The sequence below is a fragment of the Spermophilus citellus genome, assembly GCF_964194105.1.
Source record: "Spermophilus citellus genome assembly, chromosome: 3".
Lineage (NCBI taxonomy): Eukaryota > Metazoa > Chordata > Mammalia > Rodentia > Sciuridae > Spermophilus > Spermophilus citellus.
The window spans coordinates 149,898,770-149,924,597 of record NC_138184.1 but is presented as its reverse complement, the minus strand read 5'-3'; the positions used below and the strand labels follow the sequence as shown (position 1 = coordinate 149,924,597).

The following is a 25,828-nucleotide window of genomic DNA, read 5'->3' as shown; positions in this document are numbered from 1 at the left end:
TTGGTTCTTTGAACAGACCAATAATATCAGTTTTTTCAATTCAGAGGGAAAATAAAACATGCATTGGGTAGAGAATGGAAACATCCCTTTGAGTAGAGACTATAAAGTGGCAAGGTAACTTTGTGGTATCATTTTGCTAATAAACAAGTTAAAAATCTAAATGAATGGAGTATGGTGGTATACTCCTACGGTGCCAGCTACTTGGGATGCTAAAGATTGCAAGTTTGAGACCGGGCTGGACAACCTAGTGAAACTCTGCCTCAAAATTTGATATAAAAAATGGCAAGGAAAGGACAGTGTAGCTCAGTACCCCTGAGTTATAAGGAGTACCCCTGGGTTTAATTTTTTTAATCTAAATGGGTGAGTTTCTGTGAACACTTTTTTGCCGAGTTAATTCAAATGTGGTAGAAGATCCAAGTAGACACCCACAGAAATACTTAAAATTGTGTTTTAGTCAGTGTGTTGTCACTGTAACCAAATTACCCGACAAGAACAGCTTAGAGCAGGGCTCAGCTTCAGAGATCTCAGTCCATAGATGACCAACTCCATTGCTCCAAGGCCGAAGTGTAGCAATATGTTGTGCAGAAGGTCCCAGTGGAGGAAAATTACTAGGCTCATGGTAGGGGAAGAAACCATAGGAAAGATATAACTCTTCCAGGGTACTCCCTCAGTAACCCTCTCCTCCAACCATGCCCCACTCAGAGTTTTTCTTTTGTAGTACACCTCACACAGTACAGTTTCCACCCAGTCAGTCCATTCAAACTAGGATAGACTGATTAGATCACGTCTTTCATAATCCAATCACTTTAGCTCTAACTATTCTACATTAACACAGGAGCGTTTGGGGAACAACTCTTATCCATTCCATAACAAATTGTAATCAAGGTATTATAATCAAATATGTGCACTCTACTATCCTCCACCTACTCCTTCAATAGAGCCCTCTTTTGGTGGGTTTTATTAGACATTTAAAAGAACAGATGAATATCATGTTAAATCAACTGTTTAGGAGCATAAATGAAGATGGAAAGATTTTCTATCCCTTTTATAAAGTTCAAATAAACTTGATACAAAAACCAGACAAAGATACAATTCAAAACCCACACAATAATACAAAAGAAAATTCTTTTGGTTTATCTTGTAAATTGGCATATCAACTTTGTTGTCTGGATTTTTCACTTAGCGCGCTGTTGGTAGACAGTACTCATCTCATAGATCTCATAGCTTATGATTAAAAGTACTGACTGCCTTTTGTTCTGGACTATATATTTCAGGATGTTCTGGACTGTATTTTCAGGTGAACATTCTGAAATATACAGTCCAGAAGATCAAGATCGAGTCATTCCAGAAACAAAAGGCAGGTTGTCTTATTCTCTAGTATAATAAAAATATCTCTTTCTGGAGCAAAGGTCAGGCAAGCTTACTATCTTTTATAAAAGACTTGGGCTTCCTAAACTCAGAATTTTTCTTTTGTAGTACAATTCACATAGCATGTAATGACTCTTTCTGAGTAGCCTTTGAAAGTTTGAACTTGGAGAACTAGTACAAATACAGATGCTCCAAGGTGACTTGGGATATTGCTGTGAGTAATAAACTGTCTCTTATCTCTGACCCAGGAGTCTCTCTATCTTCTGCCAGTACTCATGAAACAGCAGTAAACTAGCAGATTAGTTTTCATGGTGACTCTTAGACCCTTCATACTTCTTTACAAACATATTTTTGAGATTCATCTACCTTGTTGATGCATTTGCTATGCATCCTTTTTTAGTAGTATTTCAATGTATCAATATACTACCTTTTTTATCCATTTTATTATTTGACTTCTTGATTTCCAGTGTGAGGTATAAGGCTGCTTTAAACATTCTTGAAAATAGTCTTTTTGTGGGCATTATGTTTTCATTTCATCTGGGTAAATACCTAAAAGTGAAATTGCTTGGTAATAGAGAAGGTTTGTATTTAACCATCTAAATAACCAGTTTTCCATTATTAAATCCCATCAACAGTGTAACAGAATTCTATAAACTTTATACTTGGCTGTGTTAGGTGTTATTTTTTATAATTGCAGTCTTATCAGTGGCTATAAAATAATATCTCAGTGCATTTTCATTTGCAATTCTCTAATAGCTAAAGCTATTGGATTATTTCTCATGTATTAATCAATCTTTTGTCATGAAGATCTTTTGCTCCATTTTTTAAAAATTGAGTATTTTGCCTCTCTATTGTTTTGAGAATTTATTTTAGATATAAATCTTTTGTCAGAAAATAAGTAGACTTCTCATTTTCTTAATGGTGTTTGATGAGCAGAAAGTTATAATTTGATGTATCAAAATTTTCATTGATGTGTATGAGAGTCATGCCTATCTAAAAGCCATGAAGATACCCTATTTCTCACAAGTTGCTTTATTATTCTAGATTTTTCATTTAGAACTGTGATTTATACATTTTTTCTTTTTCCATTGACTTGGCATCTTGGTCAAAAGTCAATTGACTGTAAATAAGTGGATCTATTTCTAGACTCTCTTGTTCCATTGATTTATTTTTTTGGATATATGTCAAATCCATAGTCTTAATTATTATAACATTGTAGTAAATCTTGAAATCATGTTATATCCTCCAACTTGGTTCCCCCACACCAACAATTGTTTGGAATATTCTTAAGTTGTTTTCAGTATAAATTTTACTATCATGACATTTATTTTTAAAAGTCTATTTTTGGAGGCCTTATTAAAGTTTTTTTCAGTGCTAGGGATCCAACCCAGAGTCTCACAAGCAAGTGCTCTAGCACTGAACTGTATCCTCGTCAGTCTAATTAAATTTTGACTGGGGGGATGGGAGGGGAATCAAGGGGGCATGGGATTAGAAATGATGGTGGAATGTGATGGACATTATTATGCAAAGTACATGTATGAAGACACAAATTGGTGTGAATATACTTTGTATACAACCAGAGACATGAAAAATTGTGCCCTATATGTATAATAAGAATCATAATGCATTTCACTGTCAAATATAAATAAAAAATTAATTAAAAAATTTTGACTGGGATGGCATTGGATCTAAATATAAATCTTGGGGGAATGAGCATCTCTGTAGTAATGGTTTATTGTTCTAATAGGACATTTCTAATTTCTCTCAGCAATGTTTTCTATGGTTTTCAATGTAGAATTTTTGTACTTTTCTCAGTATGTATGTATATATATATATATATATATATATATATATATATATATATATATTTAAATATGTGATGTTTGATTCTGTTTTATATACTAATTAAGTTTTAAATTTATTTTCCAGTGTTTGTGGCTGGTAATAGAAATATATTGCCTTTTAAATATTTACAAAGTCTTGAGACTTTGTCAAATTTGCTTTCTTCATTTAGTAGTTTTGTGTGTGTGTGTGTGTGTATGCGCACGAGTGTACGCCCACGTAAATCCCATAGGACTTACTACATACATAAATACACAATTTGTAAGCAATGAAATTTTTACTTTTTCATTGTTTTATTTGCTCTTTGTTTCCTTTTGTTAAATTTTTGAGTCAGGACTCAGTACAATGTTGAACAGATGTAGTAAAAGTACCTTACATCATATCAGTACATCATATCAACTGAATGTTTCGCCATTATGCCTGATATTATATGTCTTTACAGACATCTTTTATCGAATAAAGGAAAATTACTCCTATTAGTAGAGAGAGGTTTTATCTTGAAGACACCTTGAGCCTTTTCAAATCTGTTGAGATGGCCATGTGGTTTGTGTTAACTGTGAAGTTTTGAAAGTTAAGTCAACTTTGCACTCCTAAATAATGAATTCAATGTGATCATGACATATTATCCTTTATATCCATATCTATATGTCTGTCCTGGACTTTGTTTGCTAACAGACTGTTAATGATTTTTGCCTTCATTATCAGTCATTGGTCTGTAATTCCTTCCCCTGTGATACCTTCTTGGTTTGGGATCAGGGTATTCTCAGAGGGAGCTGCTGAGGGTTGCATTTTCTTCTGTTTTGTGAAAGTTTATGGCAAACCTTTCTGATATCTGGGCCTGGCATTTTTGGAATATTTTTTGTTATAAAATTATTTCTTCTATACATACACAGCTGTTTAGCTTTGGGGGCTGCTGTTTTTCTTGTGTCAGTTTTGGAAATTTTTACTTTTCAAAGCCCTGGCTGAATCATCCGGTGCCTATTGTCTGTGGCTGCTTTCACACTATAATGGCAAAATAGAGGAGTCGTGACAGAGACCACATGGCCCAGAGAATCAGAAATGGTTACTGTCTGCCCTTCACAGAAAGTATTTGTCTAACCCTGATCTTTCTCCAATTTATTTTCACAGTTTGTTGTATTGTCTCAATATTGTCCATAGAATATCTAAGTTCTGGCCTGATGTCCCACTTTCATTCCTGGTATTGATAATTTATGTTTTCTATTTTTTCCCATTACACTTTTTAGGTGTTTATCAACTTTGTTGTCAAGAAACTAACATTTGACTTTGTTGACTTTCTATTGTTTGTTTAATAATTCACTCATTTGCACTTTTATTTTGGTTACTTTTTGTTTTTGTTCTATGAGTTTAATTTGTTCCTCTTTTTCAAATTTCTTCAGGTGGGAGCTTAGGTTATTGCCTTTACACCTTTTTTCTTTTCTAATATAAGCATTTGAAAGAACCTTTATAACTTGATGAAAAATACCTACCAGAAACCTGCAGAGAAAATCATACTTAATGGTGAAACTTTAAAATCATTTCCATTAGTGTCAAACATGAGGTAATTATGTTCACTTGTCTCCTACACTTTTTGCTCAATATTGTGCTAGTGGTTTCAGCAATATGCTTAGAAAAGTAGGAAGTGAACCTTGGAAAGGAAGGCAACAAATTGAGAATGCCTAACACATGCCCTGATGATTTCAGAAGGCAGGACTTGGTCCTTTAACAATATTCTTTGCTTTGGCTGGTGGAAAGGAAAATCATTGTTTCAGATACTGCTTAAGGTGACCCATTGCTGGGTTTCAAGATCCTTATTGCTATTGTTATGAAACAAGAACTTGAGTGTTAGGTCCAGTGGGAAAGGGGTCAAGAGTTCTGATAGCTGGTTCCTAAAGTGCTATCACAGTTATATTGTGAGTTGTATTTTGATTTGTGGAGCTCCAGATCTTAACATTCTTACAGAATAGCCTTTTCCAGTTTTTTTCCCCCATGTCCTAATTGTCTCCAGATTAGGGCATCTGCCATGGTTGAGGCTGGTAAAACTTCAGTGCTTCTATTGCAAAGAAGATCTTCTTGCCATTTTGTCCTATTTAAACCTATAGTCCTTGGGGACACAGCTCCTTAAGTTCACACATGTGGCCTCTGTATACCAGACTGCCACAGGACCTAGGTCAGGACAGAATCAATGATCAGCAACCACAAATTATGACCATGGGTTCCTGACACCATTCTTCATGGAGAAGCTACCATCAGCCCACTAGGCCAGCTAGTCCCCTTTGGGGAGACTACAGTCATCTAGAAGTGCATGCCATCTGAACTGAGTGGTGCCCAGGATTCACATCGTTTTCTTTAGCACTTTTATGTTTACTAAAAAAGAAAATTCATAGGTGAGGAATACCAAGTTACTTCCCTCCACCCACTACAACCATTGGAATCTTACTCTTGCCTGCCAAAGTACCCTGTGATACAATCCGTATGGGAGGGTTAAGTATTTGAAAATATACAAAGTTTAGGAGGTTGTACTAAATTCTGGCTATGTGATCTTGAGAAATTCTCTCATATTCCCATATATAAAATTGGAATATTGTACTTCATCTGAGAGTTGTGATACTTAAATTAGAATATGTATGTGCAATACACATGTGCACACATAATGCCTCCAGAAGCACTTAATAAATGTTAGCTCTTATCTGCTGATCTCATCAGAGTAGAATTAGATTAGTGGCATTTGAGCTTCTGTCCCTTGCTTTGCACTGACCTCTATTAGGAGGACCCACATTGTCCAGAGCCTCTTCTCTACCAGTGTTCTGGTTTCTCTCAGGATTGTCCTGACTTCCTTTTCTATTTCTGTCTTCCGTTTCTCACTCTGGCTTATTCCTGTTATTACATATGCCTAGATCTCTCCCATTACATAAAAACAAAGAAGGTTCCTTAATACCACATCACCTTCCATTTCCTGCCCTAGCTCTGTAACCTGTATCTTCACTAAAGTTTTGTTGAGCTAGTGTCACTACAGTTTTCCCTTGTTGTCCTTGGAGGGATTCATTCCAAGACCGCTATAAATATGCAAACCCATGATGCTCAAGTCATTTATATGAAATGGTGTAGTGTTTGCCCATATCCTATGCATATCCTGATTACATTATATCACGACCTCATTATGTATAATACTTAATGCAATGCTCAATAATTGATATACTTAATTATTTAGCGAGTAAGGAGAAGTAAAAGTTCTATGCATGTTTGGTATGGATTAAAGGTTTTTCTCTCAAATATTTTCTATTCATGGTTCTGTGGATCTGTGGATCTGTGGAGGTGGAATCCAGGGTGCAGCGGACCAACCAACTGTGCTTGTTCTTTCCCTTTGCTCCTAGACTCTCCACAGCCCATTTCTACCAGTAGATTCCATCTATTTCTGAATTCTTAATGTTAGAAAAAAGTCCCTCCTCCTTCAAATACTCTCCTCACTTATATTCAAGATTATTTGAATTCCAATTTTTACTTAGAACATTTGGACTATTCTTCAATTTTCCTGGCTCCTCCTCTGATCCCTGAAATGTTTCTGTTTCTTATGACTCTGTCTTGGGTCCTTTTTTCTTTTACCACATTACCCATCCCTGGCTAATCTCACCCACTGCTAGGGATGCTCTATTTTCTTTGTCATTTTGCTGGTGACTTTGAGTTCCAGCTCAGCTGTCTCTCCTGAAGCACAGTCAAAAGCATATTGGATTTGTCATTGGAATTCTCACAGGGTTCTCACAACACACAACATCAAAATAGCTGAACTCTTCTTCTTAAGTCTGCTCTCCAGTGTTCCAAGTTTCAGAAAATGACATGAATATTCTTCTCCAGTTGCGACACTAGGAGCTGGTTTGACTCTTCTTTCACCTACTCTCCAAGTCAACCACAGCTGTCTTCAGTTGCCCCAGAGATGTCTGATTCCCTTGTTTTCTCAAACTGCTGCATTGATATCCTATTCCAAGCAGCCCTCCTCTGACCTGGGGGGCTGTAGCATCCTCCTCTGGGCTTTCTCCCTCTAGTCTTATTTCCTTCCAATTCATTTCCCTTCCAGAGAAATCTTTTAAAATGCAATCTAATCATCACCCTCCTTCAGACTCCTTCAACACCATCAACACCATCAACCTGTGTGAGGTGACCAAGTACTGCCTGTTCTGGCCCTTGCTTTCCCCTCCAGCATCCTCATGCACCTGTTCTCTCTGCTCCTCCTCCTGCCATGCTGTACCTACAGCTCCTTCTCAGGGCCACCTGCTCTGTTCTGAACCTTCTCACAGGCTGCTTCTGTGGCTTAACACTGCTCCCCTGGGTGGTCAACTCCTGAATTCTTCACAGCTAAAATCCTGCTCAGTCTTTCAGTCTCAGCATAAATACTCTTTCCTCCAAAATGCCTTTCCAAGCCCTAGATTAGGCAAAGCCCTGTTTCTGTACTCTGCATGCTATCTAAGTCCTTTGTGTTTGTTTCATCAAACAATTATAATTATGTGTCTGTGTTCCTTGTTGGAGACAGTAACCACATGTGTCATCTTGTGGATGAGAGAACAAACTCTTGTTCTGGTGTGCGTTGTCACTGTCCTTCGTTTACTCCCTTCTTCCTTTACTCCCTCATGCAGTGATTATGTGATGAGCACATTCCTTATGCTAGCTATGGTGCCAGGCAGGGTACAGAATAGGACACATGAGGGCCTCCATCCTTTAGAGTTAAAGTGGGGAGGCAATCAACAGGAGCTAAATAAGACACTCATAAGCACCATAAGGAAAATAAATAGGATTGTATAGAATGTATGGCCAGTAGGGTGTGGCAAATAGTATGCCAGGGAAAGCCAATCTGAAGAGGTACATTTGAACTAAGACTTCAATGTTGAGAGGAAGCCAACGTACAAAGATCACAGGGAATAGGACCCCAGGCAGATGAAGCCCTTCCTGTGACCTTGAAGCAGTCAGGATGAGCAAGGGAGATAAGCCCAGTGTGGGAGGAGTGAGATAAGATCCGGAAAGAGCAGTGCAGGGTCATGGAGGGCCTTGTGGATTGTACTCAGTTACACTGCTTTATAGCCCCAGGTTTTTGCTATACTAACATTCTAGTTAGAGCCAAGATGCAATTTTAAAACAGCCACTCAAGTTCCAGAGACTTGAACTGGAGGAAAGCAGCCTGGATCCAGTAGAAAATCAGCAATGCTGTGACCAATGGCAAGAATAAGTACTAATTGCAAGATAGGGTCTATATTTTAAAAACTGCCAAGGACTGGTTTCTATGTCACAGACCATAAACTTGTATGTGATTATAGTCTGACCATATAGTAATTGCTACCTGATGCTACTGCCCCAATAATATTCATTTTATAACTACTATTTATTTGGTATGATTACAGAATTTTATTTCACATGAAACAGCATCATCAGGAAAGTCTTAATCTTGAGAGACAGCATAAGATCCCCGACATATGATGCTGTGCACATAATGGTGACAAGCTGTATTTTTAATCTTTCATTTGACTGAACTTCTGTGGAAAATGAATCAATAATGTGGAAATCACAGGTTGTTGGGAGACTCGGCCAAGACAATGCTGAGTGAAGGCGCTTGAAATTGTAAATGTTTTTAAGGCATAAAGAGTACTTTGACTGTTAAGTCCATCACCAAATACTGCTGATGGTGTAAGATTTGAGACAGTGAAGACTGGAAATCTTGACCCAGAAAAGAAAATATCCTGCTCCCAAACACCTGTTTGCTAACCAACACGTATATAATTTCATTTAGAAACTTATGTGTGCATGGTCTAGTATGATACATTCATTTGTCCACTTAAGGCAAACACTGCCAGCTAGCTCTTGAGTGACTCTGGGAATAAAGCACTGAATACAACAGTGTCCTTGCCTGCATGGAATTTAAAAGCTTGGGGATGATGAACACTGAACACATCACATGTGAAAAAATGATCACATCTTTGTTAAAATGTGACTATTTAAAAAATTATAATGAAGTAATTGTTAATAATATAACTTTGTTATATTATTATAATCATATTATTAGTAATAATATAAACATCCTTACTAATACTCATTTTTTGACCTTTTGATAATGCCATGCTAATGGGTGTGAGATGACATCTCATTGTGGTTTCGGTTCTTATTTCCCTGATGATTAATGATGTTTAATGTTGGTTCATGTCAACGTTGGACAGTTTGTATGCACCTTTGGAGTGTCTATTTGGGTGTTTTGCTCATTTTAAATGAGGTGGTTTTATTTTTTAGTTGTATGGGTTGCTATTTCAGGGCATTAACCCTTTTTCAGATATATGATTGGAAAATATTTCTTCTGTATGTTGCCTTTTCATTATTTTATTGTTTCCTGTGTATGCAGAAGTTTTTTTGTTGTTGTTTTTTAAGCTTGCTGGAGTCCCTTTGGGTTGGTTTTTGTTGTTTGCTTTTATTGAATGTGCTTTTGGTGTCAAGTCCCAATAAAAGCATTGCAATGGGCAGAAGCTTTTTCCCATGTTTTCTTTTATGAGTTTTATAGTTTTAGGTCTTACATTTACATCTTTGCTTTATTTTGCATTGAATGTGATTTTTTTTTTGTATATGGATATCCAGTTTTCCTTGTCCCATTTATTGAAAAATCTAAAACTATCCTTTCCCCATTGTGTATTTTTTTTTTTTTGCCTATCTTTTTTTTTTTAACATTTAGTTTTTAGTTTTTGGCGGACACAACATCTTTGTATGTGGTGCTGAGCCTATCTTGAAAATTAGTTGAAAAATTATGTTTGGACTCTGTCTTGTTCCATTGACCAGTATATTTTAATGCTCGTGCCACAGTGTTTTTATTATTATAGTTTTGTAATATGATTCAAAATCAGGAAATAGGTCTCCAGCTTTGTTCTATTTCATTTGATTGTTTTAACTACTTAAGGTCTATTTTGGTTTCATACACATTTTAAGATTGGTCTTTTCTTCATGAAAATGTCATTGGAATTTTGATATAGATTGCATTGAATTTATAGATTCCTTAGATAGTGTGGGCCTTTTGAAAATGTAAATCCCAGCAGCTTGGGAGACTGAGGCAGGAGGATTGCAAGTTCAAAGCCAGCCTGAGCAACTTAGCAAGGTCCTAAGCAACTTTGTGAGACCCTGTCTCAAAATGAAAAAGGGCTGGAGATGTGGCTTAATGGCTGGGGCCCCTGGGCTCAAGGCCTGGTACAAAAAAAGAAAAAATTATTTCAATCTATGGACATGGGGTATCTTTCCATTTATTTGTATCTTTTTTCCATTTCTTTCATCAGTGCATAGATCTTTTTTGGTGAGAAAATAAATATTGTTGGGCTGGGGATTTGGCTCAAGTGGTAGCGCGCTCGCCTGGCATGCTTGGGCCCGGGTTCGATCCTCAGCACCACATACCAACAAAGATATTGTGTCCGCCAAGAACTAAAAAATAAATATTAAAAATTCTCTCTCTCTCTCTCTCTCTCTCTCTCTCTCTCTCTCTCTCTCTCTCACTCTCTCTTTAAAAAAAAAAAAAGAAAGAAAAGAAATATTGTATGGCCACCATGGAAAACAGTAAAGAGGTTCCTCAAAAAATTAAAGATAGAATTGCTCTATAATCTAGCAATCTCACTTCTGGGTATATGTTCAAAGGAAATAAAATCATGATTTTGACAAAATATCTGTACTCCTATGTATATTGCAATGATATTCAAAATAGTGAAGATATGGAGACAGCATAGGTATGTGTTGATAGATGAAAAAAGAAAATATCGTGTGCGTGTGTGTGTGTGTGTATGTTTTCACACACCATGGAATTCTATTCAACCTAAAATAAAGAAATCATGTCATTTGCAATAACATGGATGAATCTGAAGAACATTGTGTTTAATGAAATAAGGAAGACAGAGAAACAAAAATACTGCATAATCTCACTTATGTAGAATTAAAAAAAAAAGTCAAATACATAGTGACAGAATTGTGGTTACCAGGGGCTACCACAGGAAAGGGGAGATACTAGTCAAAGGGTTCAAACTTTCATTTATAAGACAAATACATTCTGAAGACCTCATATGCAACATGGGCAACTATAGCTAATGATGGTATACTTAAATTTACTAAGAGCAGATCTCGAGTATTCACATCAACCTAATCCCCTCCCCCAAAAACTAACTATGTGAGGTGGTAAATGTTTCAATCAGCTTGATTGTGGTAATTCCACAATGTATACATATATCAGAATACTACCCTGTACACATTAAAAAATGCAATTTTGTCAGCCATACTTCAATAAAGCTGGGGGATGGGGAGGAAGTAGATAAAATCTTATGAAGTGGTTGTCTCTCCTGATTCATAAATTTTATATTTTTTAAAGCAAGCTTTCTTTTGCATTTGATTTCAAATCTTTGCACTGCTTCTTGCTTAACTGCAGTCCTTCGGAGTTGTAGGTGATAGCTGAGCCTTCTGAAGGCTGGGACAGGTAACATGAGATATGATTGGTAAGACTTAGGCTCTGAAGTTAGACCAGGCGCTTTGAATTCCCCCTCCCCCACTGCAATGTGGTAATACATCTATGACTCAGTTTCCTCATCTATAAGGTTAGGATGCTGATAGATTGCTGTAGATTCAGTGAGATGATATAGGCAATGTTCTTAGTGCCTGGGAAACTGCATTCTCATTTCATGTAAACTGTGCATATTGAGATTGTCATCTACCTTCTCCCTTCTCACTACAGTTATGTGACTTTGTGTTCAGATGCACAGCAATATTAGGGAAGTCTTCAGGGTTTAATGTTTTCTGGGATGTATGAATAGTACAGTCAGGAGCCTGGTTTTGACAGTCGGCTACCCAGGTCTGAGAGATTCTCATGAATTGCCATATTCATTATCAACTCTGTCCTGTGCTAACAGTTTGTAACTGTCTTTTGCAGAGTTAAAGAGAAAAGGGGACACTATTGCACCTAGGAGAGCATCTTTCAAACATTTCTGACAAGAATTTACCATAGAAATATTTTATATTAGATAGAGTTCACATGTATTATCTACATATTCCAAACGAAGTTTCGCTATAGAATATCTGCTTCTACTATCTGTAATGCAATATTTTCTATTTCATTAAGTTGTCATTACATGTTATTATATTTCCTTCCTTTCCAAAGAAAAGACCAGCAGTTTGAAAAATATTTATCTGATATCCACAGGCCTGAAGAAGAATAGAAATATGAATAAGAACAATGAAATGAGATAATCCTTGGTCTAAATATTTCCTCAGTAATTATTATTATCTTGCACACAAAAACAAAACAGACTGAATACTAGTTGTTAGATGAATTTTTATAAGGCAGAAAATAACTTGCCATTAAGCCCTTCCTATAGTTTTGAGTTAGTCTTATTTTTCCTCTTAAAATTTGTAGTCGCTCCTGTTCCACTAAAATTGTGGGCTAGATCATCAGTAGAGGGTAATGTCCATTCCAGGCAGCCAGGAAACCCCTCTTGTACTCCTGGCTGTGTCATTGTTCCCTAGATAACTGGTCTACTCTCAGTTTCAGCTCCTTGACCTGTATGAGAGAGTAACAGTATTTGTGTTTCCCCAGGTTTCTTTGAGGATCAAATGGTATAATAATTAAAATTGTTTTGTAAACTAAAGTCCTCTTTTAAAATGTGAAAACTATTGGGTTGTTAGGTTATGCATTTGTAACTTTTCTCTTTTTTAAAAAAAAAAATTTCTCCTAGATATCTCAATTGAATACACTGATTACACTTTTGCTGGGAGAACTTCCTCCTGGAGACAGGCAGAAGATCATGACGATTTGTACCATAGATGTCCATGCCAGAGATGTGGTAGCAAAACTTATTTCTCAGAAGGCAAGTTGTTTGTAGAAACTTTATTTTTTTCTAAAAATGGTATTTATGCCAGAGTAGTTCAAAGAAAGTCATTGTTTTTTCAAAGTTTATACACTTTAATTAGTCCTGAGAAGCTCTGGTTATTTTTGGTGTGTTGATTTGGGTTAGCTAATATATTATTCTGACGAGAGTAATCCCCAAAAAATATCCCAAAGGGTTTTTCCAATGCAGGAGCCTCCAATCATCCAAAAATCAATCCAAAAGAAAGCACCATGAAATGTCAATGCATTTGTCTCCCTGTCTTTTGGCTTCTCTGTGCATAACCACATTGGCCCAAAAGCCTGTGACTCTCACCTGTGTGACTTACACAGCCAGTAGCAATAAGATGTTGTGCCATTTAAACCATCTGGCTTTGATCTACTTCCCCTTGAAGAAATTGATGTTGGTCATAATTCTACCTGCTTGGGTTATCCCATGTCTTTTCCTATCATAATTCACTTGTAAGAAGTTTTTCTAATCTGTTTAGTGTTTTAGTGACATGTTTTCCTTATCTCTTCAAAAAGTCCATGTGTTCTTAGATGCTGTCAGTGTTTAATGTAAAAGGAGAATTTTCTCACCCTTTTCCCTTAAATTACATTTCTCCCTATGAATGCCAGAAATGCACTTGTCTATTGAACAATGTTGCCACAATCCCTATCACCCACTTCCTTTAAACTCCTTTTCTGGGGGTGGTTATACTACAGTAAGACATTTCCTTTCCCAATTTAGATGCATGTAGGTATTATAAAATGTCTTCTGTTTCTTTTCTACTTATTTCTACCCTTATTAAAATCAAAGTAAATGTAACTCTCTCTGAAAACTACAAGAAAATGCTTCTTTGTGTAAGCTATAAACACGCCTTGACCCAGCTTCAGTACCATTAGTGAGCAGTGTTAATTTAATCCAAGATTGATCCTTGCAAAACACCATTTACCAAGTGTTCTCATTTTGAGAATGAACTGTTGATGACTACTCCTTGAACATGGCCTTGTACCTTTTGTACTGTTTTATCAGTCTGCTGATTCATTTGCAGGAAGATGAATTATGATTAAAGAGGCATACTTTGTTTTGTACTAAGGAGATCATTTGTCTAATTCTTGCCCATCTAAAATAAAATGCAGAACCCTGCATAGTCATCAATTAGTAGATAATAATTTTGGTAACTAGAAGTGATTTTCAAGAAACCCTAAGGTCCCATATACCTTGAAAGAGGATATATATATATATATATATATATATATATATATGAAATATGTCTGTGTGTGTGTTTAAAGCTGGCAGAGAAATATATAGTATTGAGTAAAGACATGAAAGAATAGCAATGAAAAAATAGTATTTGCTGTGATGAAATATGAAATGAAAAGTATCTATACTAAGAACAAACTGGTTTTAGAATGAACATGGCTGAAAGTATAGTTTATACTGAGATACAGAAATTATAGATTATGTCTCATTTTGTATAGAATGTATATTTCTTCATTGGATTTTGGTGATATGAGTATGAAGTAATAACATTAATCCTCTGGAGCAATTGATAAAGGAGAAGAAGCATTGCTTGAACAAATTGATATTGTTTCACATAAAAGCCACTTTAAAATGAAAACATATTACATACATATTTCTTATTAAGTAGTCAACCATCTATATGAAGTTACAGTTTGCAGTAGCATACAAGGGCTTTCCTATTCATAAGATTTTAGAAATAAAAGTGAGAGCCAATACATCCGATTACATTAACAAATCTGTGGTCTCAAAATTATCAGGGTCCTGTGTGTAATGAGTATGCACTGATTCCAGGTCGTCAGTCCCCAGGCTTTTGCTTGGCTATCTCAGCTCCGTCACCGGTGGGAGGACATCCAGAAGCACTGCATTGTTAATATCTGTGATGCCCAGTTCCAGTACTTCTATGAATACTTAGGAAATTGTCCTCGACTGGTGATCACTCCTCTAACTGACAGGTAACAATTTCAAGTTTGAGTCAGATGAGAAAAATCAAGCCCAAAGTCTCCTAGCATGAGTGTTGATGTGTGACATTGAAAAGAAGGGAATGAGAGAAAATAATCAACAGTATGAAAGTAGCATGCGTGTTAACTGATGGTGTCAATAGTGAACATTGATTTTAGAGAAGAGTTAGAGAAGAGTGTGACTGGATGGGATGAAGAAGAGCAATAAACAAATAAGTTATTTTAGGTAATCATATGTTACGACAAAAAAGGATGATGTGTTTAAAAGTCCCTTGAAGGTAGAATCCACCATCGTTTGATACCCCTTACCTGAAATGCTTGGGGACCAGAAGAGTTTCAGATTAGGACTTTTTTGGATTTTGAAATATTGGCAGACTTTATGGTTGAATATCCTTACTCTGAAACTTTAAAGTATGAAGTGATTCAAAATAGGGACTTTTTTGAATATTATGTCACCACTCAAAAAAGCTCATATTTTGGAGCATTTGGGATACTCAACGTATACAGATTGAGAGAGCATTCAAGGTGAGACCTAGTGATAATGCAGAACCACTTATGCACAGACCTGAGGTGCAGAGAAGAGGGGAATCAGGGCTCAGCACACATGAATAAAAGGGAAGAAGCATTTTTAAGTTTATCAATATGTGCAGATTGATGGCTTATTAAATTTTTAATTTCAAAAATTACTGTGCACTTTATTTGAAAGTTAAAAGGAAGATGAGCACATTCAAATATGTAACAACAAATCCCACTATTAATGTATAATTATAATGCACCAAAAATATGGAGAAAGGAAGGTGAATGTTCATTTTGAGAGTGGATGTCTGCATTGTGTGTATCTTTTTATCATTCTCTGTATGAAATTGTTTACATTAACATCATGATGTCTTTTATGCATGTTCATCATGTCTTGTTTGATGCTGACCATCTCTTTGAGAGTTAGTCAGGTAAACAGTGTCTTTCCAATGTGGGCAGGCTCAGAGACAGACCAGTCAACTTGTACCTGATAGACTAGAGCTGAAATACAGTGAATCAATTAGGAGGATGCAGGCTAAACTGCTCTTATAGAGAGACCACAAAATAAAATGGCCTAACTAACAGAAGCTGATGTCTCACATATAAGCCCAGAGCCAAGTGAGCTAGCAGCATAGACTGGCAGGTGGCCAACATACCATCCAAGACTTCCATATTTGTTTCATCCAGTGAAAAGGGGGATGGAGAACCCAGGTCACACATCTTCAAGGAAATTGGCTTAAGAGTGCTATTTCTGTACATTACCATGTTGGTTGGAGCTTGGTCACTTGGCCACTCTTGTTTGGAAGATGGGTAGAAAATCTAGATATAGATAGCCATGTCCATCCCAAACTTATAACCACTGGAAAAGCCTACAAGAGGATATATAGTCTCCTCTACAGACAATTCTCATCTAGAAGTCTTTCCACTCCACTCATTGTAAGGTGCACTTGGATATAAGATGCAGTGGATGTAAAATTCAAAAACACCTTCCATTTTTATAAGTAATTTCTTCTATTTGCAGAGTAGTTTGAATTCCTCAAGGCATTTTCTTTTGGCTTTCTTCATATGTATTTACAATAAACTTCACATGTCTTTACAATAAACTTCACTTTATGGAGGTGAAAACTGAGACATATTGATGTCAAAAGGATTAAGATTAACATCTGATGATCTGCAAAGTAGACACAGTCACTCGTGTCCTGACCTCCATGTATGTGTCCACTAGATCCATCTCTGTATTATGACAAAAATAATTTATAAACCTGAAGAAACCCAAAATAAAGAGCATTATCCATTTGAGATCTTTGCTATTTATTAATCTTTGCTTTATAACAAGAATTAAATTCTGTCTTTGCATGATTTTCTTCAGTCTTGAGTCTTCTCTTTCCTGCAATAATATTACAGTAATATAAATGCATATAGCAACATTTCCAAAATGAATTCCTAAAATTATGTTTTAATATATTAAATTATATCACTGCATATTTGCCTTATACATTGAAATAATTATATTTGCATATTATGTATTTATAAATTTACATATCTAAGCTCTTAATATATTTATTAGGTAGTGATTTAATATGGTCAGTGTTTAATTCATACATAATCCAAGATTTTTATTTTTTTTAAATAAACAATAGCTTGAGATGTTGTCTGACATGTTAATAGTATCCTTACCCAGATAGATTAGAAATTCAATTGCATTGCAAATTAACTGTTGTTTGTATTCAAATACACACCTCTTAGGAAATGAGACCAATAAACAAATAAGCCAATCCATTCTTTTCTAGTAGTTTTAACCAACATAAAAATAAATTTGATATAAGACATTCTGACATTGTAGCATGAACAAAGGATAAATACATTAATACTATGTGTTACTACCACATTCCCAACCTTAGCTGCTTAAATGTTTTTTAAGAAAATCAATTGCCCCTAATGTTTTATAGACATCTCATATGAGACTGTAACATTTGTTTTCTATTGTGAAAAGGTGTTATATTACTCTAACTCAGTCACTTCATCTAACCATGAGCGGGGCTCCATCTGGCCCAGCGGGTACAGGGAAAACGGAAACCACCAAAGATCTTGGACGTGCCCTTGGCATGATGGTTTATGTATTCAACTGTTCAGAGCAAATGGACTACAAAGTAAGTTATGAAACAATGTATAAAATTCTAACAACATTATTTCTGTTTGGAATGAGTCTTATCTGAGGTGCTTGGGACCAGAAGAGTGTGGATTCAGTTGTTTTCAGATTGAAATATTTGCTTATACACAATAAGTATCTATCTTGGGGTTGGGTCCCAAGTCTAAACCCACTATTAATTTATATTTTATGTACATAGACTGAAGGCAGTTTTGTACGATTGTTTTGATATTTTTGTGCATGAAATAGTTTCATGGCATAGAATTTTCTACTTGTTGCATCATGTTGGCACTAAAACATTTGGGGGTTTTGCAACATTTTGATTTGAAGATTGGGAAGACTCGACCTATAAATGCTTGAAATCTCCTTCAGCGCAACTCTGAATGCTTCATGTTGTCATTTAGTCCATAGGAAATGTCTACAAGGGGTTGGTGCAGACAGGAGCATGGGGCTGCTTTGATGAGTTCAATCGCATTGCTGTGGAGGTCCTGTCCGTGGTGGCAGTGCAAGTGAAAATGATCCACGATGCCATCAGAAACAGGAAACAGAGGTGAGTGCCACACGGCTTTTTTCTCTCTCATTTCAAAAAGAAAAAGTGACATGGAAAAATGCAGGTAACTCCACCTCTCTGTTGTATGAAATAAGAAAATAGTTAATTTTGAAGAATTATTTTTCATATTCTCCCATTTTATTAGTGGTTTATCGTGTTGAATACAATAAAATCCTATCATGTTTCTTGAATCTCTAAAGAACGACTTCTGTGATGCTAAATCTTTTGATTAGTTCTCCATCCTCTTTCTTGACTTTGCAGGAAGCATCTGACTCCCTACTGTGTGATTCACTTCTTCATGGGGTTTGCAGGACGCCACACCTCCCACTTTCCTCTGGCCTCCTGGCTGCATCTCACCTATAAGATGGGGAAAAGTTTAGCATCCACCTTATAGATCACTGTGGTGATTCAGTGGACAGCACTGGGGCAAGTGTCTTCCACATAGTGTCTTCCACAGTAAAGCTAGCTATTGTGTTTTATTGTTTTTATTTTCTGAGCTATTAATATTGAGTATCACAGGGCTTAGTCTTTGAACTTCTTTCCTGTTTCTGTATTTTCTCCTTTGGTGATTTCATCTAGCGCTTTGGTTTTCAGAAACTATCTCCATGTTGCCAGCTCCCTCCCACCTGGCTACCCTCCTGTCCCTCATCTCTAGACTTATGAAAACTGCTGCTTGTTGGGGCACCTCAGGACTCAGTTTGATGTCTCAGAAGCCTCTCATGTTTAATTTGTCTGAAATCAAAATCTTGGACTTTTCACCACCCTCTGTTTGGTTAGTTGCCCCATCCCAGTAGATGAAAACTCAAAGTTCTTTCAGTAACTTGGGGCAAAAAACTATTCACATATATCCAAAATGGAACCACTTCCTGTATGTGATGCCATGATCCAGTTGGCAAAACAGCTGGCAATTAGGGTGTGATGGCTTAGTATGAGAAACAGACTATAGCACATAGCACAATTCTGGTTCTCTTTATAAACTCCTGTTTTTGTTTTTATACAAATGCAACCTCATTTATTTGGCTGATCTATCCCTCTCATTTTTTAAGGGTGTTTTGCTCAGTTAGCTATCTTGTGCATGACGGCATCTTTAATCTCCCCATTGATGAAGGATTATCTTGCCCATTAGAACTATGAACCTGTTCTAGAAGTATTCAGCTTATCAGTGGACACATCCAGATGATTCCATCTTCTAGAAAACTTCTGTTTTTTCCCTATGTGGGCCTGAGACACCAGTTTCCTATGTTTATATGCCTGTTGTTTTACCTGCCCCTACCCTAATGCCATATTAGAGAAGTTCATCTCTTTTCTCTTTGATCCCCAGCCATATTTTATTAGTTCTTGCGTGACACCTGGGATATGAAGACTTCTCCATGGTGAAAATCTTATTAGATGAAACCCAGATGCCATTTGAGGCCCTCCTTTGTTGTGGAAATTTATGTAACTGACCATGCAGTGATTTCTGAAGATTCCCAGCCACACTTTCTGGGAGTCTCCCATGTCCACATTTTGGAGTTGTGTCCCTTGATCCTTAGGCTGGCCACCTGCAGTCTGGAGGCTCTTCCATTGTTTGATGAGTTGATGAAATTCCCTTTGCCCTCAAGGAAGGATTTAAGAGATGGAAGCATGCCTGGACCACACAACTTGCAGTATCTTGTGGCCCACTTTGTAGAGGTCCACACCTTTGGCTGGTGGCTGTCCCTGCTAGGTAGGGGGTGAGATGTGGCAATAGCTACTTCTCTTCCACTCTCTGAGCAGCCCTGTCTGCCTTCCCTTGCCTGCACCTAGGATATGAAGACTTCTCCATGTTTACCTTGACTATGCAGAAATCGACCTGCTTTTAATTATCCAGTAGATAATATACTGTGAGTTCTAAACATGGTGGGGTTTTCCTCCAGATCTTTTCCCTCCCTGTTCTGGGTTAAAGGTCCAGCTCCACAATGCTTGAGCCCTCCTCTTTTTCAGCCGGAGATCTTGTTCAGACAGCCTTGCATTTTGTCTCCCTAATCCATCTGAAAATTTTTTTCGACTCGTCTCTCAATTTGGCTCTTATAGCTCTTTACCATTCCATTACCCTGGCCATCAACAGCCTAATGGGGCCCTTGCAAATTTTTCTGAAAATCATTGATTCTCTATGCTTTCAGGTGATAATGATAGCAATGGTCATAGCTAACATCTGTTGAGCATTTACCATTTCCTAATCAGTGTGGTCTTAACCAGACACGTTCATAATCTCTTTTAACTTCTCACATAATGAAATACGATGGGTCATATTTTTATCATCTTTTATTATTAGAGGAAGGAATTGGAGCATAGAGAGGATAATTAACATGCCTAAAGTGATACAGTTGCATTCTGAATATTCACAGTCTGGCTCTAGAGCTAGCTGTCATAACCATCATGCCGTTTTACCTCTCAGTAATATCAGTAGATGTTCATTGAATAAATAGGGAGAAAGGAAGAGAGCCGTGAGCAAATAGACAAAGACTGAGCAGGGAGCCCCTTTCTCCTCTCGACATGGAGAATTTCCATCTATGCGTATCCCACTCACGGACTGCAGCCCACATTGAAGGCAAAAATGCTCTCCCCTTTGATTCAGTGTTAAAACAGTCCAGCCCTTGTTTGCGTATTCTAGGACACTATGGTATGCTAAGATAAAAAAAGAGTACTTCTCATATTGGCAATTCCTCTGGGGGAAGGGAGGATATTTTTTAATAAACATGCTTCAAAACATATTCAAAATATGTATGCTTATGAATTTTAAAGAAATCACACAGAATACACAGCCTCCTAATGATAATTTGCATTTTGCAGTGTTTTGCATTTGTCAATGCACGTTCATATTCAATGAGCACATTTAATTCCGTCGGCATTCTTTTTATGGTAGATTTGTATTTCTTGGAGAAGCTATCACACTGAAGCCATCAGTTGGAATATTTATTACTATGAACCCAGGATATGCTGGTCGAACAGAATTACCAGAAAATCTCAAAGCTCTTTTCAGGCAAGTGTTATGCTTTGCAACTTAGCATCTGGTACACTCATGCCACCTAACGTTGTTGGCTTGCACTGTTAAGTGATTTGTTTTTACTTGAGAATTCCTGTGGAAAACTCAGTATTTCTTGGGGATCCCTTTGTAATAAAAATTTTCCTCATGGTAAATTAATGCTTATAAATTAGGAAACCAGGATTCAAAATCAATATTTCAAAGTTGTTTGGTAAGTTTAACTACTTTTTTATGTTTTATTATAATTTTCACATATTATGAAATATTTGGGAAATATGGAAAAGAATAAAGAAAAAAAATCTTAGAATCACCACCCAAAATAATGATTGTTGTGGGGTTTTTTCAAGTTTACATTGTATTGTACTAAGAAATTATAGTAAGCATGATTTTTATTTAGTTCTCTTCATTTGACATTTCTAAGATATGTATTTTATATTTTTGAAGGTTCTTTGAAAGTATCATTTAATGTAGCTTTAAAAATGTCCCTCTCATGGCTTGTCTGTGGTTTTGAAACCATTCCTTACTGTCTGACATGTAGAGGTTTTTTTTTTTTTTCTTTTAGATTTTTATGATTACAAAGTAGTCTATAAATATCTATTCACATAAAAAATATTCTTATTTCTGATAATTATCCCAGAATAAATTGCTAAATGTAGAATTACTAGGTGAATGCCTATTGATGACTTGCTTTCTAAAAACACTCTGCCAAGGAATATCTTTGCCAGCAGTCTATAAGGGAATCTATGCCACTACATCTGGTTCCATTATAATTCACTTATCTTTTTAAATCATCTTTTTCAGGTATAATTTAATGCAATGATATGCTCCCATTTAAGCACGTAGTTGGTGAGCACTATGGCAGTCAAGATGCCAAAGGTACTTCACATACCCCCCTGAAGTTCTCATGTCTCTAAAGTTACCCCCCAACACATGCACATACTTCAGACCTGTTCTTTATGATTATAGATTAAATAGCTTTCTTTGATACAAACGAACCTAGACAGTATGTACTCACTTATATCTGGCATCTTTCTTTGATTATTATGGTTTTGAGATTCACCCCATCATTGAGCTTCCCAGTACTTTGGTGCTGATTGGTATGCTCTTACATACCTATTATCCTATTACAATTTGTTATTCATTCAGTTGATAGACATGCATTTAGTTTGGGGCTATTATAAATAAAGCTGATAGGAACATTGATGTAAATCTTTGCATGAATGCATGTTTTTATTTCTTTTGGGTAAATAGCTAAGAATGGAATTGCTGCCTTGTATGGCGAATGTGTGTTTTACTTTTTAAAATCTGCAGTCTCATTGCAAAAGGGATTGTGCCATTTTGCAACCTCACCATTAATACCTGAGAATTCCAGTCACTTTACGTTCTTGTCAAAACTTGATATGATCAGTCTTTTTAGAGTTTGCCAATCTAATAGATATGTAGTGGTGTGTCACTGTGGGTTTAGTTGGCATTTCCATGCATTCTAATGATGAACATTTTTTCATGGACTTACTGGCCACCCTTGTACCATCTTTTGTGAAGTACTGTATTCTATATAAAATTCCTTCATTCGATAGACACATTGAAAAAATTTTCTCTTATTTTTGTGTCTAGGCTTTTGTCTTAATGATTAAATTTAATAAATTTATCAATTTATTTTTTTTATGTTATACTCAGTAAACTGCCTAGCACACGCTTGCAAAATTTTTTAATTGTTTTCTTCTACAAGTGAAGAGTGTTTTGTAGTTTTCGTGTTTTTTCCCCTTTATTCTGTTAATGTGCTGAATTAGATTAATTTTCCAATGCTAAAGTCCTTCAGTATTGCATTCCTGGGATAAACCCCTCTTGGTCAGGTGTTATTTTTTACATGTATTGCTGATTCAATATGTTGCTGTTTTGTTAAGATTTTTTTTTTTTTTAAATCTATGCTATGAGACTGGGGCTGGAGCTCAGTGGTAGATTGCTTGCCTGGCATGTGTCAGGACCTGGGTTCAATCCCTAGTACTGAGGAGAAAAAAAAAAAAAAAAAACTATGATAAGAGAAATATTGGTCTGTAGTGTTCTTTCTTATAATCTTTGTCTGGTTTTGGCATCACAATGATGCTAATATCATGAAATTAGCTGGCAAATGTTCTCTATTTTTTTAAGACTTTGTCTAGGATTATTACTATTTAGTCCATAATTATTTGATAGAATTAATCAGTGAAGCCATCTGGACCTAGAGTTTTCTTCATGGGAATCTTTTTAATAATTGAATTTTTTAAAACATATGAAGCAATTGAGGGTTTAATTTTTTTCTTGAATGAGTTTTAATAATCTATATCTTGTAAGGAATTTTTTGTCTAGATTATCAAATGTGTTGGAATACATTTGTTCAAGTTACTCTTTCACTATTTATAGTGATGTCCTAAATTCCATGTCTGATGTGTGTAATTTGTCTTCTTTCTCTTTTTCCCTAAGGATAAGATGGAAGCATACCAGTTTTATTTTTCAGGAGTTCTTAGGGTTAACAATATGTGTCTTTTATTTAGTGTGCCTTCAAAATAAAATACTACTTTACATAATGTTGTAAGAACCTCTGTAGTATTTAGTGTGATTTTCTTCATTTTTTTTTTAATTTAAAATTTGCCTTCACACTCATCTAAATATTTAACCATATTTCATTTGAATTTTCTATTTTTTTATTTGCATAGTTTTCTCTATTTAATTTCAAAAAGAGTCCAGGAAACTTTGTGCTTACTAAAATACTCAGTCACATGTATGTGTGATGAATTTCCTAATCTTTTCATGTTTTTCAATGTAATTCATCTAATGAGAACTTATTTTGGTAGGTAATATGAAGTGAATATTTAAATAATCCTTCTCCCTAATAGTTAATCAAATATTCTAACATCCTATACTGAACGTTTTTATTTTCTCATAATAACAGCTTTCTCTTACATAGTAATTTTATAATATAATACTTTATAGTCTCTCAAAAAAAATTCTAGATAAACTCTCCTAGAAATGAAATGTAATAATTACAGAACACCTAAAAAATAATAAAACAGGTATGCCTCTATCTTATGCTTAGGGAAAGTTATTTATTTATTTTCATATGGTGCTGAGGATGGAACCCAGTGCCTCATGCATGTGAGGCACATTATCTGCCACTGAGCCACAACCCCAGCCCCTTAGGGAAAGTTTTGTGTGAAAATTTTTCAACTTTGCAGGTTTTTAAAATATTTATGACCCAATTTATCTCATGTGTTTCTTTATCTGAGTCTCAAAATTTGAAACTGTTTAATGATGTGTTCATAAGTCTTGTTTAAGGAATTAGACATGGCAGCATTTTTTAGTATCAGTAAAATCTAAAGAAGATAATGGGTGGAGAAAGCATTATTTATGAGTAGAGATTGTATGTTTGGGTCCTAGGAATCTCCTGATTCCACCATTTACCAACACGTGGCCTCAGGCCAGCACATGGTACTTTGGGAGATGTCAGTCTGTACTTCTGTAAATGCATGTAAGAGGAGTAGCTGCCTGATAGTATTGTGAGAATTAAGTGGAAGGGTAAATTTAATACCCTAATATAGCATGGAGTAAGTGCTCAGTAAATGTTATCTGTGGGTAGGGATGTAGCTCAGTGGTAGAGTGCATGGTTAGCATGCATGGGATCATGGGTTCAATAACCAACACCATAAAAGTAAATCAATATCTATATTAATTTGAGCTTAAATTATGTAAATATTGCTGGTCTTTTCTCTCCCCTGTTTACTTTTTATCTTTATTTCCTCTATCATATGATGAATAGTAATAATGTGAGGAAAAGTGGGGGATCAGCTTAGATACATGAAATGTTCCATAACCTAAGAAATAAATCCTGGGGAATGTCTAGGATAATGTGATGTGCATAAGGTAGACTGTAATTATATTTATCAAAACAGGTAGATAAATACTGCGATGTAGTTTTTTTGTTTATAAGCAAGATTTATTTCTAACTAGATCCTAGCTTGATATTCTACAACATTTCCAAAAAAGTAATTAATAATCTGCCAAATAGAAAAGACAAGAATGTTGTTTCTAAAAAAAAGTCCACAAATTCTTCCTTGAGTTTGTAATTTTTAATTGTGATGTAGTTTTAAAACTCTAAAATAATGGGCTCATTTGTTCTTGCTCCTTCTTTGTGCCTAGATTTAATTGAACAGCATGTTTTTTCACGTTGCTATTACTGGCAACTATCTTTAGGAAAGACTTTTTGGAAGACCCCTCCAAAACCAGGTGAATTTAAAGCTATGTTTTTCTAGACTTTCATCTTCAAAAGTCTCTCCAGGCTGGCCCCAGGCAGTGTTGTGCTAAAGATGGTTTATATAAGTTTTTGAGAGCTGATGGTTAAATGTTCACAAATTGTATGAGCCGCTGGTTTAGCTGCTGACAAAAGATAAATTTTATGAACTCTATTATTTTTTTTTTTTTGGTATCAGGGATTGAACTTGGGGCACTCAACCACTGAGCCACATTCTCAGTCCTATTTTGTATTTATTTAGAGTCAGCGTCTTACTGAGTTGCTTAGTGCCTCACTTTTGC

The 25,828-nt window shown here is 35.9% G+C and overlaps 1 protein-coding gene across 3 annotated transcripts in view; it reads left to right on the top strand.

Moving 5' to 3' along the window:
- The window catches only part of DNAH11 (dynein axonemal heavy chain 11), a 278,938-nt gene that overhangs the window by 70,468 nt on the left and 182,642 nt on the right, over window positions 1-25,828 (top strand). For all 3 annotated transcript variants that reach the window (XM_081287176.1, XM_081287175.1, XM_081287177.1), the window contains 5 exons: window positions 12,930-13,061; window positions 14,877-15,037; window positions 17,553-17,709; window positions 18,113-18,258; window positions 21,143-21,259. In XM_081287176.1, coding sequence (XP_081143302.1) covers window positions 12,930-13,061; window positions 14,877-15,037; window positions 17,553-17,709; window positions 18,113-18,258; window positions 21,143-21,259 — 713 coding nt within the window. The remainder of the gene's footprint in view (window positions 1-12,929; window positions 13,062-14,876; window positions 15,038-17,552; window positions 17,710-18,112; window positions 18,259-21,142; window positions 21,260-25,828) is intronic.